General features: G+C 33.0%; 1 protein-coding gene across 2 annotated transcripts in view; it reads left to right on the top strand.

Annotated features, from left to right (window-relative positions):
- The window catches only part of LOC147078842 (acetylcholine receptor subunit alpha-like), a 303793-nt gene that overhangs the window by 156252 nt on the left and 133184 nt on the right, over positions 1–14357 (top strand). For both annotated transcript variants that reach the window (XM_085950067.1, XM_085950059.1), the window contains one exon: positions 11433–11613. In XM_085950067.1, the coding sequence (XP_085806193.1) occupies positions 11433–11613 (181 nt within the window). The remainder of the gene's footprint in view (positions 1–11432; positions 11614–14357) is intronic.

The following is a 14357-nucleotide window of genomic DNA, read 5'->3' as shown; positions in this document are numbered from 1 at the left end:
TATCATTTATGTACCCTTCATCAAAATCATGTTTGAACACGTACGCCAGAAGTCACATTATTTTGTCTTCATCTACCTAGACAAAGTGACAATTGCTTCAGACGCAAGTCTGCATATTTTTTTATCAAATCGCTTAACTCGTGATTTCCCATTACAATGTATCTTTAAAACAAATCTGAATTTAAAACAATTGAACAAATCAAATGTTGCCTCGTAAACAAATTCTTTCGGAAGCAATATGAAGAGGCTGTCTAGACTCAGACCTTTGACAAGTTGGTTCCGGGCGACAAAATGAATTTGCTGACAACAGTGTCACCTCGATACATGCCATTGCATTCGATTAATATAATAAAGGAGGTATTTCTACCTACTTTATCACTCACTTATCACTCAGCCCTCACAGTCAATCAACGTAACCACGACGATCGGGTAATTGCTCTACCCGGTCTAGTAACTTCCTAGAAATAACATCATTGAATTGTACTTGTAATACTCTCTGTAAATATTATTTATTGTTGGGGATTAATAAATGGGGATATAATTTGTAATCACGCAACCAAGCTTTCTCATTCTTGGAGTCAACCAAACCTACCTCTCCACTCTTTCTTCCTACCAATAGAGTTTTGTACAGGTTTCCGAGACGTGGTTGAACACATCCTTTACAACTGTCTTGTAAAAGATTTATTATTTGATATCATTTATTCGTTGACATAATTATTTTGCCAATTTCATCTGTGATATCAGTATTTCAGTTCAAAGGAGAAAGCCAATGTAAAGAAAACTTACAATGAATCATGAAACTTGTAATTAATATTATGTATGTTAAATTTAAGTGTGATTCCTTGAGGTGTGTCATAAACACATGCTTCCCTTCCGACACCTGCCACATATTGACACCTTCAGAAGAGCTCTCCAAGACCCTGGTTGTAAATGGTGGATGGCTAATAGAGTAGGTTGCTCACGTAACTCACGTAACCCATCAACTATATTCTATAAACCCATGTACATAATTAACGTTATTATTTTCAAAGTCGGTTACTTCCGTTTTTTTTTGATAATATCAAACCTAGCTTCGTCTTTTCCGTTAAGGTGAAGTCTTTACTGAGCCTTTTTTAAAGAGGTACCTAGCGGAAAAAGACGAAGCTTGCAATTTAAGATATTTTTTTGATAAATTACAATTTTAACTATTAATTAATAAATATGTATCTGAAAACATTAAAAAGAAGAATATTTTTTATTTTAAGTCAAATCACCCTATTATTACATATAGTTTATGGTCATAATTATTATTTATTCATTAATACAGTTGAATTTGTAAATTATCAAAAAAAAAAATCTTAAATTGCAAGCTTCGTATTTTTCCACTAGGTGCCTCTTTAAAAGCGGCTCAGTAAAGGCTTCACCTTAAATGTAATTAAACCAGAGCTGACCTAATATTAGTGTAGATATTGTAAACCTATATAACAACCTCTCTTAAAACTTTTTTGAAAATCAAAAATATATAAAAATAATAAATGTCAACATAACTATCTCAATTATCGTAGAATTAACAACAAACCTTGTTTTATTAAGACCATAACATTGAATTACTACCAGGTAAATGCAAATTCAATTAATTAAGTAATTAATTAATTAATAAAAAAAGTTTCCTTGAATCGTCCCATAGTACTTAAGAAAAACCTCAAACAATGTTGGATAATATAATTTATAGAGTGAGTTCATTTTAACAGCCTTCATTAGTGAGTCTAAAAATTAAGAAAATCCTTTCCGTGATTAGTTCTTTGTCCGCTAAAAAACTTTGCTCCTAAAACATTAAACGCAGATCTGGTATTTAAAATATTTTTTCTCACGTTTTAAATAATCTTCCCCTTTATTATTCAAAACATCTAGATACCTACCCCATCTGCGTTATCTAAATATCTTAAGTTATATAAATTTGTGCACGAAAAGTTTTCTACAGTTTATGTCAAGATTTTACCAGCGTGAAAATATGAAAACCGATTATCTATTTTTAAATTTGAGTCCATTTTCCTCGGTAGACCAGAGGTAAAGTGTTCATTATTAAAGTCATGGGTTTCGGTTTTGAGTCCAGTCCAAAGTTGTTCTCTCGAGGTATTTATATGTTCATGTAAATATTATATTTTTAAACACTTTTTCACCAATTTTTCGAAATACGTTTTTTTTACAGCAATCGATTCTCTATGAAATTTCCAACATTTCTGTGTAAGCCTAAGTGCATAGGATTAAACAATTATTTTCATGCTACTTCTTAAGTATCCTAAGTGACATTATTTGCCAATATATTGAATTTTTCATAAATTTAAAATTGGAAAAAATTCCCCAAAATTAATTGTAATTTGAAACACAAAAAAATGATTCTTTTAATATTTCGATATTACAGAACTAAAATCGAATTAAATACCTACAGGTTTGTAATGTCTAAATTTCGCTTTCCTGCACATTTTATGGTTTGGCGTTTAGCATTGTTTAGAATTAAATAGGCGAACTACGACAGTCCATGAGGCCCAATGACAGTAGTGTAGTAAATCAGTAGTTCAGTAGTAGAAGCTAAACGATAACATACATGCCAATTGAACCCGAAGCTCCCTCGTGAAAGTTCAGCACCTTACGCACTGTACTACGAGGGACGATAACAAGTCGACACTATCCTTCCATACTATACGAGTTTGGCCAGTTCTTTGCTTACCTTCCGGCATCTAGAATATCAGTTTCATTACCATGCGTGACACGTCCTAGGAATACAAGAAATATATGAATAAATAGAAAAATCTATAATTAAAAAGAATATATTATTATTAATTCCCAAAACAATTTCGTTGAATACAGTTGTTGCCCTCCTAATTGGTATTATCAATAGTAGGTTACACATACATAATTATATTTTATACAAAATAGATAAATATAAATATGAAACTCCACCCGACAACGGACAATTTTCGCCAATCAAACATCGAAACTAGACGAGAAGTGCCAATTAAAAATGAATTTACTAGATGGGTTTACTAGGAACTTGGTATCCCATCTGATACACCTACTATACGATGTGCGGACTCTCACGAAGATACAGCACAGCACGCACCGGTCAAATGAGCCCAATACTCTTTCATGTTTTTAACTATGCACCAAGCTTGTGAGACATACCCGACAACTGGTTTTATTAGTGTTTTCTGAAAGATGCATTTCAAGTGTCAGTTGAACGCCTTGCAAAGTAGTACTTTCATTTGATCGAAATTTGCCTATCATGATTCTTCTTTTAATTTTGATTTCTAGACTACCCTAACTATTAATGGAAAAAGTACAGGTACACACAATTATTAACCCTTTTGAAAGCGCTGTTGTTCACACTAAAAGTATCACAACGTCTGTACGACCCTTTGGTTACTACCATAATATATGTGGTTAAACGGTCCATGCATTGAACATAAAATTTGCGACATCCTGCTATTATAGGTCGCTGTGTGTGCGGAGCTTTTGTCTCATATGAAAATAGGAGGATATGTAACATTATATAATTTTGAACACTTCTTAGAAAATATATTATAACCAATAGAAAATACTTAATTGCGACAAATTTTAACTAATGGCTTTTAATACTCTTTGAAACGCTTTCCAAATTGAGCTACTATTGGCGATCGGCTTTTGTATTTTTTTTTAAATCAAAGTAGGTATTACTTTAATTACTAAACTACGTCACGGATCACTCCAATATTTTCTGTTGTAACTTACTTGAACTTGCTAATAATTAACTTAACTAATAATTTTTAATTAACTGTTTTTTTTATTCAACGAATAATTCACAAAACTTATGAATGTAACATTCTAACTATCGAACATTCTTAATTTTGAAAACTCTTCTGAGAAAATATATTAAAACCAATAGAGTAAAATCTTTTTGAAAAAAGTAAGAACCCCACCCCGCAGGAATCGAGTCTGCATCTCTCGCGTATCGCGTTAACGCACGTTGACCACAATGCTAAAGGAGTCATACTTAATTACGACAAATTTTAACTAATAGATTTTCATACTCACTGAAGCGCTTTCTAAATTGAGCTACATTGTCGATCGACTTTTGTATTTTAAATCAAACTAGGTATTCGCTCATGATAAAACAATACCTCGTATGCCACATGGCACTTTTTGTACATGAGATAAAAAAATCTATATAACTCTATGATTCCATCAAATTTATCACGTATTTTTCGTATTCTACTATTTACCTTAATACTGAAACACAAAAATGAAGAATTTTTATCCATTAACACTGACTAGAGAGTTTTCTTCATCTAGTGTTTTGTGGCATACGAGGTTATTATATTCTCATGAGCGTATTAAACACTTAGAATGCTACGCAACGATATAAATATCGTTGTTTTTGATAATGGCCAGAAATGCAAACAACTATCGTCGTTTTGCTTTTGATGCTTAAAATGTTAAGTTAATTTGGGAACATACTACTGCACCAGTGGTACGAAACATTGTTTTATCTATTTAGTTTTATTGTTGTGTAATATAACCCGATTCATATATGTTTTGTGACTGTGTAGTTTTAGAACTTATAACTATTGTATATTTTTTTCATGAATCACCCTTTTTACAATAAAAACAATTAAAAATACAAATTTCAGTTTACAATATAAAATTTTGTTTACATTCAAATTCTTGGTGGAAGGACAATGTTATATTCTATTTTATGGATTTGAAACAATGGAAAAGTCTTTAACTCAACTCAGTGTTTAAAGTAAAGTGGATTTGTGCTATATAAAAACAGTTTCATTTATAAAAAAATAATGAAATGAACAACGTAGTATCAAAACCAGGAAACTACAATACCTCGGCCACATTATGAGAGGACAAAAATACAGCATTCAAGGAAAGATCAATGGGAAGCGTAGCAGAGGACGGCGCCACATTTCGTGGCTTAAGAACCTCCGTGATTGGTACGAGTGCAGCTCCACCGAACTGTTCCGGGTAGCAGACGACAAAGATAAGATCGCCTTGATGGTGGCCGACCTCCGCTAGGAGATGGCACAATAAGAAGAAGAAAAAAATTAAATGGAATCATTTGCAAAACATATTTTAAATGTTCCAATAAACAAACACCATAAAGACCTTTATCAACAAATCACGCATATTGTGCGCGATCTTTTAACGAGGCCACCATGAAAAATTTTTCTTTTCAGCCGGGTAAAAATGAAAACTCTGTGCGCGGATCGCGATCGTCCGTATGATGGAGCGAGAAAGAGATATGTCAATTACTTTTAACAGTACATGCAGCGCAGGATATCTAATTGCCTGAGTATCTATTCAAAACGATAAATTAATTTCGAAACGTGTTTTCATAATATTCCGATTTCGCAGAATCAATTAGAGTGGTAAGGTGTCTAAAAATAATACAATACTTACTTTAATTTATCGACAATTATTGGTAGCAATCCTCGCCCGGATTTTGAAAAACATCGTAGCAGCCAAAGGGTTTAATTAAGTACTTTTTACTAAGATTTTTTGTTGTAACTAACCTACGTTGTAACTAACTATGTACCAAATATTTAAAAAAAAAAAATAGTTATATAAAACAATGCTGAATCAGAAAGTTGTATTACTTATAATTTGTAGTACCTACCTACATTTTTCTTCCCGTCCGCAATTTTAATCATATGACTGAAAATGAAAGTTAAGAGAATATTATTATATAAAAACTGTAGTCAGGCAAATTGAAAACGTCACCTAAGGGCGAAATCTAGAAACTTATAAACTGTTACCACTTTGTCGTCTTGTTGTATGTAAGTTTAGTTTAGGCAATTTTATTTTTGCGAAACTTTGAAAAAATAAACTGAGGAAAATAAACGTTGTGAACTTAAATTCTACAGCGTAAGACTATGTGACAAGTACGATGACCATTCGTCCTTTACTTTAGAGGACTTCTTATTTTTATTACAACGTTTTTATTAGCTCGTATTCTTGTTTGTCCGGTGGTTGTTTGTCCAGTATAAATCTTGCAATCGATTTTTAACTAACTTCCCGACTAGTTAGACATTTGAAACTTTTATAATGTATCAGAACACGGTGCCAATGCATTATTTTAATACTTTTAGCCGTCTTTAAGCAGAATTGAATTCATTTTCAGTTAATTCTGTTTTGTATGGAAAGTTATTTCAGGAAAATCCGTAAAAAGTAAAAGTCTAGTATTAGTTGCTAAGGGGGTGGTCATAGCAACTAAATTATTAATATATAAGTGCGTTACTATGGAAATCAAAATGACATTTCAGTATTCTATATTTGTTTGTATGTTTGTTTTTTATTTACTTCATATCAAGTACAAGTTTGAGCATATTGAGCATTAATAATTTAACAGAAAATTTAAAAACGTTGTATATAAAAAGTTCTTTTTGTCTTGTAATTATTTTAGATTTATTTGGGGATGATGAGGTGTGGAGGCAATGACATATTAAATAGACAACTCACTTCATATCGGCGCGCACGAGAAATTGTGCATGAAAGTCATTCACAGATGTATAGGTAGACGTCACGTGACCATATGACGTACCATTTCCATTATGCGATACAATCTTCGAGAATATAATAGTAATATAACCTTTATTGTAATGGCGTATTAGTGTCATTGCGTTAGAAACAGATTATCGGTTACTTACGACTTCTCGGAGATTAGACGCAAGTGAGCCCAGCGCATCACAGGCGTCTGTCCAATGGTTTCTGTCATTCAATTGCATTGAATAAACATTCATCAATATCTTAAAATGGCATTTTAACAATAATAAATAATACAAACACATGAAAAGTGATATCCCATCTTTTTTGGAGTGTTAAGTAGATTTTTTTTACAATTTTAACTAGGCACATTGGCATTTTGTAACACAATAATAACGGCGGAATCGAAACCTAACAGTCAGAAATTTTGTATGGGCAGACCCAGCGGTGTCGCCAGACCGCTTGCAAGCAGAATGTTTATTTGAGCGTAGGATACCGATATTAAAATATGAATTTCGCCATCCGGCAGACACGACACAAAGTGAGTGTCATTTTATTTTCCAGATGCTTCGTCCATATTAATGTCATTGTGTGGAGGAGATAAAAGTTGTGGTTGCTTGAAGTCTCAATGAGAGAGTTTAATTGTCGTTTCAAGAATAAATAAATACAATGATAAAGATGTCAGAGTAATGTTATAATCGCGTGTACGGATCTACTGATGAGATTGACTATACTATTGAACTCACGAGAGAAGTACCGATATGTTAATATAACTGAGAGACTGTACTTGAGTGGAATGACGGTTGACTGTGTCAAGTGACCGGACTCGGTGTGAGTAGTAAGCCGAGTGATTGTCCTTGCTATTTATACAAATGCACTTAATACATTATAATATTGTCGCAATTAAACAAATCATAATAGAACCTATTGATTTAGTTATGTTGTTTGATTTAATAAAACGCATTTTTTTAATTTTTTTTAGTAATTATTCCACTTAAATAAATACATTTGGACCGGTTTCGTCCGCCTCAAAGAAACATTTTCAAAACTACTACAAAAAAATTGTGTTTTATTAAATCAAATAACAATACAATGCAGTTCCACCATGAATCAACAGTTACCAAAATAAAATAGATTTAGTTATGATTGAGAAAATGCTTGCAATCGCTTCCGTCCTTTGTTTTGTTTTGAAAACAAAACATACATATTAAAATGTGTCATCCGTGTAATGCTGAGTGGTATAATTGCTACATTTATAGTTCTTTCAAAAACCCATGTTTGTTATTTGAAAATCGATAGGCTCACTTTGTACGTAGGAAATGATACAAAATTTAAAATTAGAAATGTAAGTAAGTAATGTGACATTGGCGAGACAGTCAGCACTTTTATGTGCAAACAGTTATTATCGCGATAGTTTAAAATACACACCATTGGTGCAAGTAAATCCATGCACGTATACAGGCGATATTGTGCTGATCATTGAACATTCTTTCGTCTGTCACTTTGACATTTATATTTAGTCTATGGCTTCAACCTGTGCTGCCATCTGGTTTTCATAGAAGTATAATACATTTTACGCAAAGTGGGTACAAGTTATAGTAGTTCTGAAAACGCTATAGTGTTTGTCAGGGAAGACAAAATTAATGGAAACTAACTTACTCTACTGGGGGGGTGTGGTATAACAGGTTATAGATCTCGAATATGGAAAAAATGGGATACACTTAAACACGTGTTAAATAATGTCCTATTTTGTATTGTATCATAATAATATGCATTTTAGTTGTTCACGTCAATTTAACGTGCTTTCAATATTTGAGACAGTTTATGCGGTTTTTTTAACTTAGGTTTCATGGCGGTCAGGCCATAAACAACCCTGATTCAAAACTTTGGTCCATGGCGATGGCTCTTACATTTCTATTTATTAATCTGTTCTGTGTTGTACGTAAGTATCGACATAAGTGTATAAATCAATGCCAAAAATAAAAATTGTGAATTTTGCAAGAGTTTTTGTAAAAATTGGGAATTGGGAATTTGGCAAAGAGCCGCACCCCAATACCCAAAGAGCCACATGCGACTCGCAAGCCGCAGTTTGCCGACCCCTGGTCTATGCGCATATTATATTATTTACACAAGACTGCTATCGGCAGCGATCGAGGGCTATTTTTATATGTTTGTATCGAAGTATTATAATTGTTACAATAAGTTAGCCGTCTAAAAACAGTCAAAATTGTCTATCTCGCTCTAAAATTTATCACACCCAAGAGAGTTGCTATTAAAACATAGTACTTATTGTAATAATTACAACTACATTATTGTAATTGTTACAATAAGTGCTAATACTTAACTGGTATAAAACTACCCTAGATAGCCGCTGATAGCGGCCGATACCATTATTGTCTATAGAATAGATGCAATGGTGTCTTTTACGTATGGTAAACTTTATTATTGTTACCATTATTATTTGCAATTATGGATTGCAATACCGAATGAATATGTTAATACCGGTTTTTCGGTATTTCTTATTGAATATCGGTATTAATACCGGTATTTTTTTAAACATTACAAAAACAGTAGTACGTGCTTATCAATAAATATAGTTATTAAAAGCTTTTTAAAATATTATTTTATAGCAAAAACCTACATACTTAAATTTATTTTAAATATGTGTTGATCATAATTGTAGAACTAGTGATTTTTTAAGAATAATTTGAATATATTGGTAATTTTAACTAAAATAAATAAAAATAAGTTTAACTAATAAGTCTCGGCTGCAGGAAAAGCTTCTTAAATTCAACTTTTTTACAGCCATCAATAATTATAGAATAATTGAACATGTTTGTCACGGATTTTTTCTATTTCAAAATAATATTATGATAATTCATCGCAACAATTACTTATATAAATATATTTGATGAAATTTGTTTAATTGTTTTTTCACCTCTGTCGGATTCACTCAATATATTTGCATTTTAGCAGCACATAACTTATTTTCAAAAACGTAAACGAGTGTGTTTTCTTAATACCAAAAAATCCGGTATTTTAGATTTTTAGAACTGGTATTTTGGCATTGATAAATACTGGAATACCGGTTTTTAAATACCGGTATTGCAATCCCTATTTTCAATTGCCCTTACATAAAGCCTATTGTATAGTTTTCTCTCGCTCTGCGTCGCTCTAACTGCGTTATATTTTCCGTCAAAACTATCGAACTTCACGCTTATGTGGTATGTTTATACAAACATTATCGAACTGACGACGAATCCCAAAACGTTCAAAAAGAAAAATAGTATTGTATGACAATGATGGTTTAGTGGAAACTGCTTAGTGTTATGGTCAGTTTACGGTTGCAAATCGACCACATTTTCCCAAGTGTGTTCACTTAGTCGGAGTGGAGTGTGAAGTTATTTTTATTACTTACAATTTCCACCTGAATCGCCCAGTAGAATTTAATGGACTGCATCCATCGAATGAAAATGCATAACATTTATTTGTATGATAAGTGAAGAAACGTAACGCAGAATTAATACTCTCCCGCAATTTTAATCGCAGTACGCAAATAACAATGTTTTATTAGGTTAATTTAAAACTAACTGCTCGGAACAACTTTCTCAAAAGCAAATGTGGTGTCGTATAAGATTTTCTATTTGATAAAGGTTGATTTGTTTTTTATTAACTAAATAATGTTTGTGGACGTATTAAATAGGCTAAATTTATAATTGTATAAATTATCATATTTCATTAATATTTACACATGCTGTCTTTTTATTGTTATTTGTAATTAAGATATTTTTATACATTTGTATTTATTAAGTATTATGGCGCATTGTCCAATAGCTGTAATGCCGTAATACTCTTTTTATAAATAAATAAATAAATAAATAAATAATGAAAAATAAAATTGGTATTGTGAAGATTTTAAGTTTAGTATGAATATTAAGAGCATACTTCAGTGAAACGGCAAATATTTTTTTGCAATAGGTGGGACGTAATTTTGCATGCGTTGCCAGTCGGAGAGCGATAGTCGACCTGTTCGCACGTCAATTTGTTTTGTAATAGCGTCGGCGAAACTAATTCTTAAATCGTGTAAAGATGACTAAAAAATGTTACGTATTTACTCGAAAAACAAAACATGCCAATGAATATATTATTATTATTACTTAAATAACAATAAACATAACATTAAATGGGCGCATGTTGAATTTTTTTTTGACAAATTATGTTTTGTTCGTCACGCGTCGTTTGCACAATCTGTGCGTTGCATAGTTACGATCGTTTTAGACTGTGCCTCAGCTGAAGTATAGCTTTAAAGAAAACAGGCTGAAAAACTGATTGAAAATGTACATACATAAGTAGGTACATAATTATTCTGAAAACACTTCTGAGAAAATATATTGTAACCAATAGAAAAAATCTTTTTAAAAAAAAGTAAGACACCCAGCAGGAATCAAACATGCATCTCTCGTGTTTCGCACCCGTGCACATAGACCACAATGATAATAGGCGCCATACTTAATTGCGACAAATTTTAACTAATGGCTCATAATACTCCCTGAAGCGCTTTCCAAATTGAGTTACTATTGGCAATCGGCTTTTGTACTTTAAATCTGCATGAATCTGTTTAAATCCAATAGTCCACTTCAAGTTTTGATTTATCTAGACATTGGCGATATAAAACCTTTATCAATGGTTCGACACATCATTAGCTGCATCCACCTAATACAAATAGGCCGACCAATAAACGGCAACAATAATTTAATTACGAAATCTAAATTGTCAAAAAGTATGTACGCGTCAAGTTTATCCGAATTTAGCTAATACGTATCATATATGAATGGCAATATGAGAATGTAATTTGATTTCTCGTCAATTGCCACATGATACTTTTGACTTTAAAACGTCCATCTAATACTGTCATTGTTTTGCAGCGCTGATGGAAACTTCGAAGTGACGCTGGCGACGAAGGCCACGCTGAACTTCACGGGGCGGGTGGACTGGCGCCCTCCAGCCATCTACAAGTCTTCCTGCGAGATCGACGTCGAGTACTTCCCGTTCGACGAGCAAACCTGCGTCATGAAGTTTGGATCCTGGACCTACGATGGCTTCCAGGTATGACGTTTATTTTCATTATAGAAAGTTTCATACACTATAATATGGTATGCATGTCCATCTAGCCGCTTTCGGTTTGGTTAGGATATGTTTCTTCGTCTCTCAGTGGATTTGTTATGGCTCGCTCAATTTCACCACATGGTTCCTCAGATATCCACTTTGGTTTCTTCATTCTAGTACCTACCGAGGACGGCACGAGCAATGGCACTCTTTATGAGGCATCAATCCGCATGATGAGGTCGCCGCTCGTGGATACGATCTACTCCTTCTCGTCGAGAAGTTTCGAAGTTAAGTCGCTCCCTGCGACCTCAGAGCTTTTGGACATAAATTCTTTCGCGTACCAGAAGTCTCGCCGGGAGACAAAGTTTAACCAAAATACTTCCGACGAGTTACTCATGGTCATTAGATATTGCAACCTTTGTAAGTATGCGCGTCTAGAATTTGCTTTCGGTACCTTGTGCTCAAGTGCTGTACACGAAGTGGTCGACCAAGTCCAGAGGGTTACATGTAAATTGTACGTAAAACATTTCACAGTGACACAGTTCGTCGTGAGCTTTCTTATCGGAAAGAGATAACCGTATACTATACGGTCTCGAATTTTATTAGATTCAATATGAACATTAATAATTCAATTTTCATAGCTGAGTTTGGCAAAATTCATCAATAAATTCAAAAATGAAAACCTAACCTAACATAACAAATAATCCAGTAGGTATATTGGGTATTTTCAAAATTTGTTTGCTGCTGGCTTCCTGAACCGACAAGAACCGTGTTTTATTTAGACATTGTAAGTACGAAATGACCTAAATAGGTTGGACGGTCTTTAATATACCTACGGCCATATATTTCCGATACAACATTTCACGGTGAACTGCATACGTACAAGTTTCTGGACACGAGTCCGGAGACATCCAAGTATATCTGTGGTTGTTTCTGTAGAGCAGTGACTTTCCACCATTTTTAATTGTTGGAACTATTGGAGGTTTTTTATTAAATGCCAAAAAAATCTAGTTGAAACATTGAGGTCAAGAGGGATAGGGCATCTAATTAACCGGGGTAAAATTACTACTCGGTTTTCGGTTTATTTAGGATTAAGTAACCGGTTTAAACCGTCAGATTTAAATTGTTTAAAAATATAAATTAGTAACTCACAGCTTTTATTAGTTTAAATGAGATTAAAATAGCATGGATTCATATACTTAGCGCAAAATAGAGTATTGAAATGATTTATTACATTGCCGTAAATTGAGCTACTTTGCAAAGACGAGATGCAAGACAACTTAGTTAGAAGCAGACTTGAGAGTGGGTCTATCGTTTGGGCCCCGCATCAGTTGAAGTACGGCCTTATGGTGGAGAGAGTCCAAAAGAATTTTTTAAGACTCCTTTATTTTCGGCTGTATGGATATTATCCGTGGCTCTATCCGACTGATTTTCTCTTAGGGATGCTTACATACTGTAGCTTAAAATTTAGAAGGGATCTTTATTTACCTACATATTTTTTCAGACTTATACGCGGCGTAAATGTGAACTCTACCATTCTTGGTGGTGTTGGCTTGTGTGTCTCTGATAATTACCTTAGGAATCGAGGGCATCCGTTGTTTGTTCTCCCACGGTGCAGAACTAACCTGCCATTAGTAATGCCAATTGGGAGGGCAGTAACCATGTTTAATGAAATCGCTTCAGATATTGATATATTCCACTTACGTGAGTGTGAATTTAGATGGACGTTGTTTTATAAGTTTTTAAGATAGGGTCTATCAAAGTTCACTCTGTGTGCTTCCATCTACTTTTATTTTGTTACTTATTTTATTTCTTGTTTTATTACTTATTCTCTGTATTTAAAAAAAAATATATTAACACTTATTTTATGTCATGTCGTGAACGCTTTGAATTTATAATTTGTTAGGTTCATTATAATATGTAAAATAAATAAGTTTGATTTGATTTGATTTGAACTGACCTAGCATATTGGTTTGCTTAATATACAAGCATATACGGTATACCTAATTTATTGGTCGTTAATCTATTATATTCTATCGAATCATTAATTCAAATACCTACTAAGATTTTGGGCGGTTAGCCTAGTAAAAATACCCGGTTTTCGGTTGTTTACGAAACGCGCGTTTCCCGGTTTTGGTTAAATTTAGATTGAAAGTTTGACAAGAGGTCTAAATTACAAAAGATATGTACATCAGTAAGCAGTTGAACTTGGACACCCATACGGAAACTTTGCTGGTTGCAATATCTTTTTTCTATTCTATTTTTTATTATTCTATTATTCTAAGATCGTCTTGATGGTGGCCGACCTCCGCTAGGGGATGGCACAATAAGAAGAAGATTCTATTTTTATACATATTTGTAATAATAAGTGATTGTTTTCCTTAATAATTAAAAATTAAATTAAATTTTAAAAAATCTGTTTGTGTACTTGTGTACGCGCGTTAGAAGTTATACTTCTTTGGCGTAACAAAACATAAACAAAACTTTTGATAAACAAGATTCTTTGTCTAGATCTTAATTGTCTTGTTAAATTACACACTCAAGAAAAAGGACCGCTTACTGGAACGCCGTTGGTTTATTTCTATACACTTTAAACTTATATTACTAGATTATATAATGGTTTCTCGTTGTTTTTATTTTTAAAGTACCAACTGTCTATTTGACGTTTAATCGTTTGTTTACGTAAGGAATTGCAAATGGCCGACAATAATAAATTCGCTGTCTAGGCAACGAAACAATTCTAC

Source organism: Rhyacophila brunnea, unplaced genomic scaffold, assembly GCF_057557595.1.
Source record: "Rhyacophila brunnea isolate RB1 unplaced genomic scaffold, BYU_Rbru_1.0 scaffold_10, whole genome shotgun sequence".
Lineage (NCBI taxonomy): Eukaryota > Metazoa > Arthropoda > Insecta > Trichoptera > Rhyacophilidae > Rhyacophila > Rhyacophila brunnea.
The sequence above is the reverse complement of the archived record's forward strand: the minus strand, read 5'-3'. Positions and strand labels throughout refer to the sequence as shown.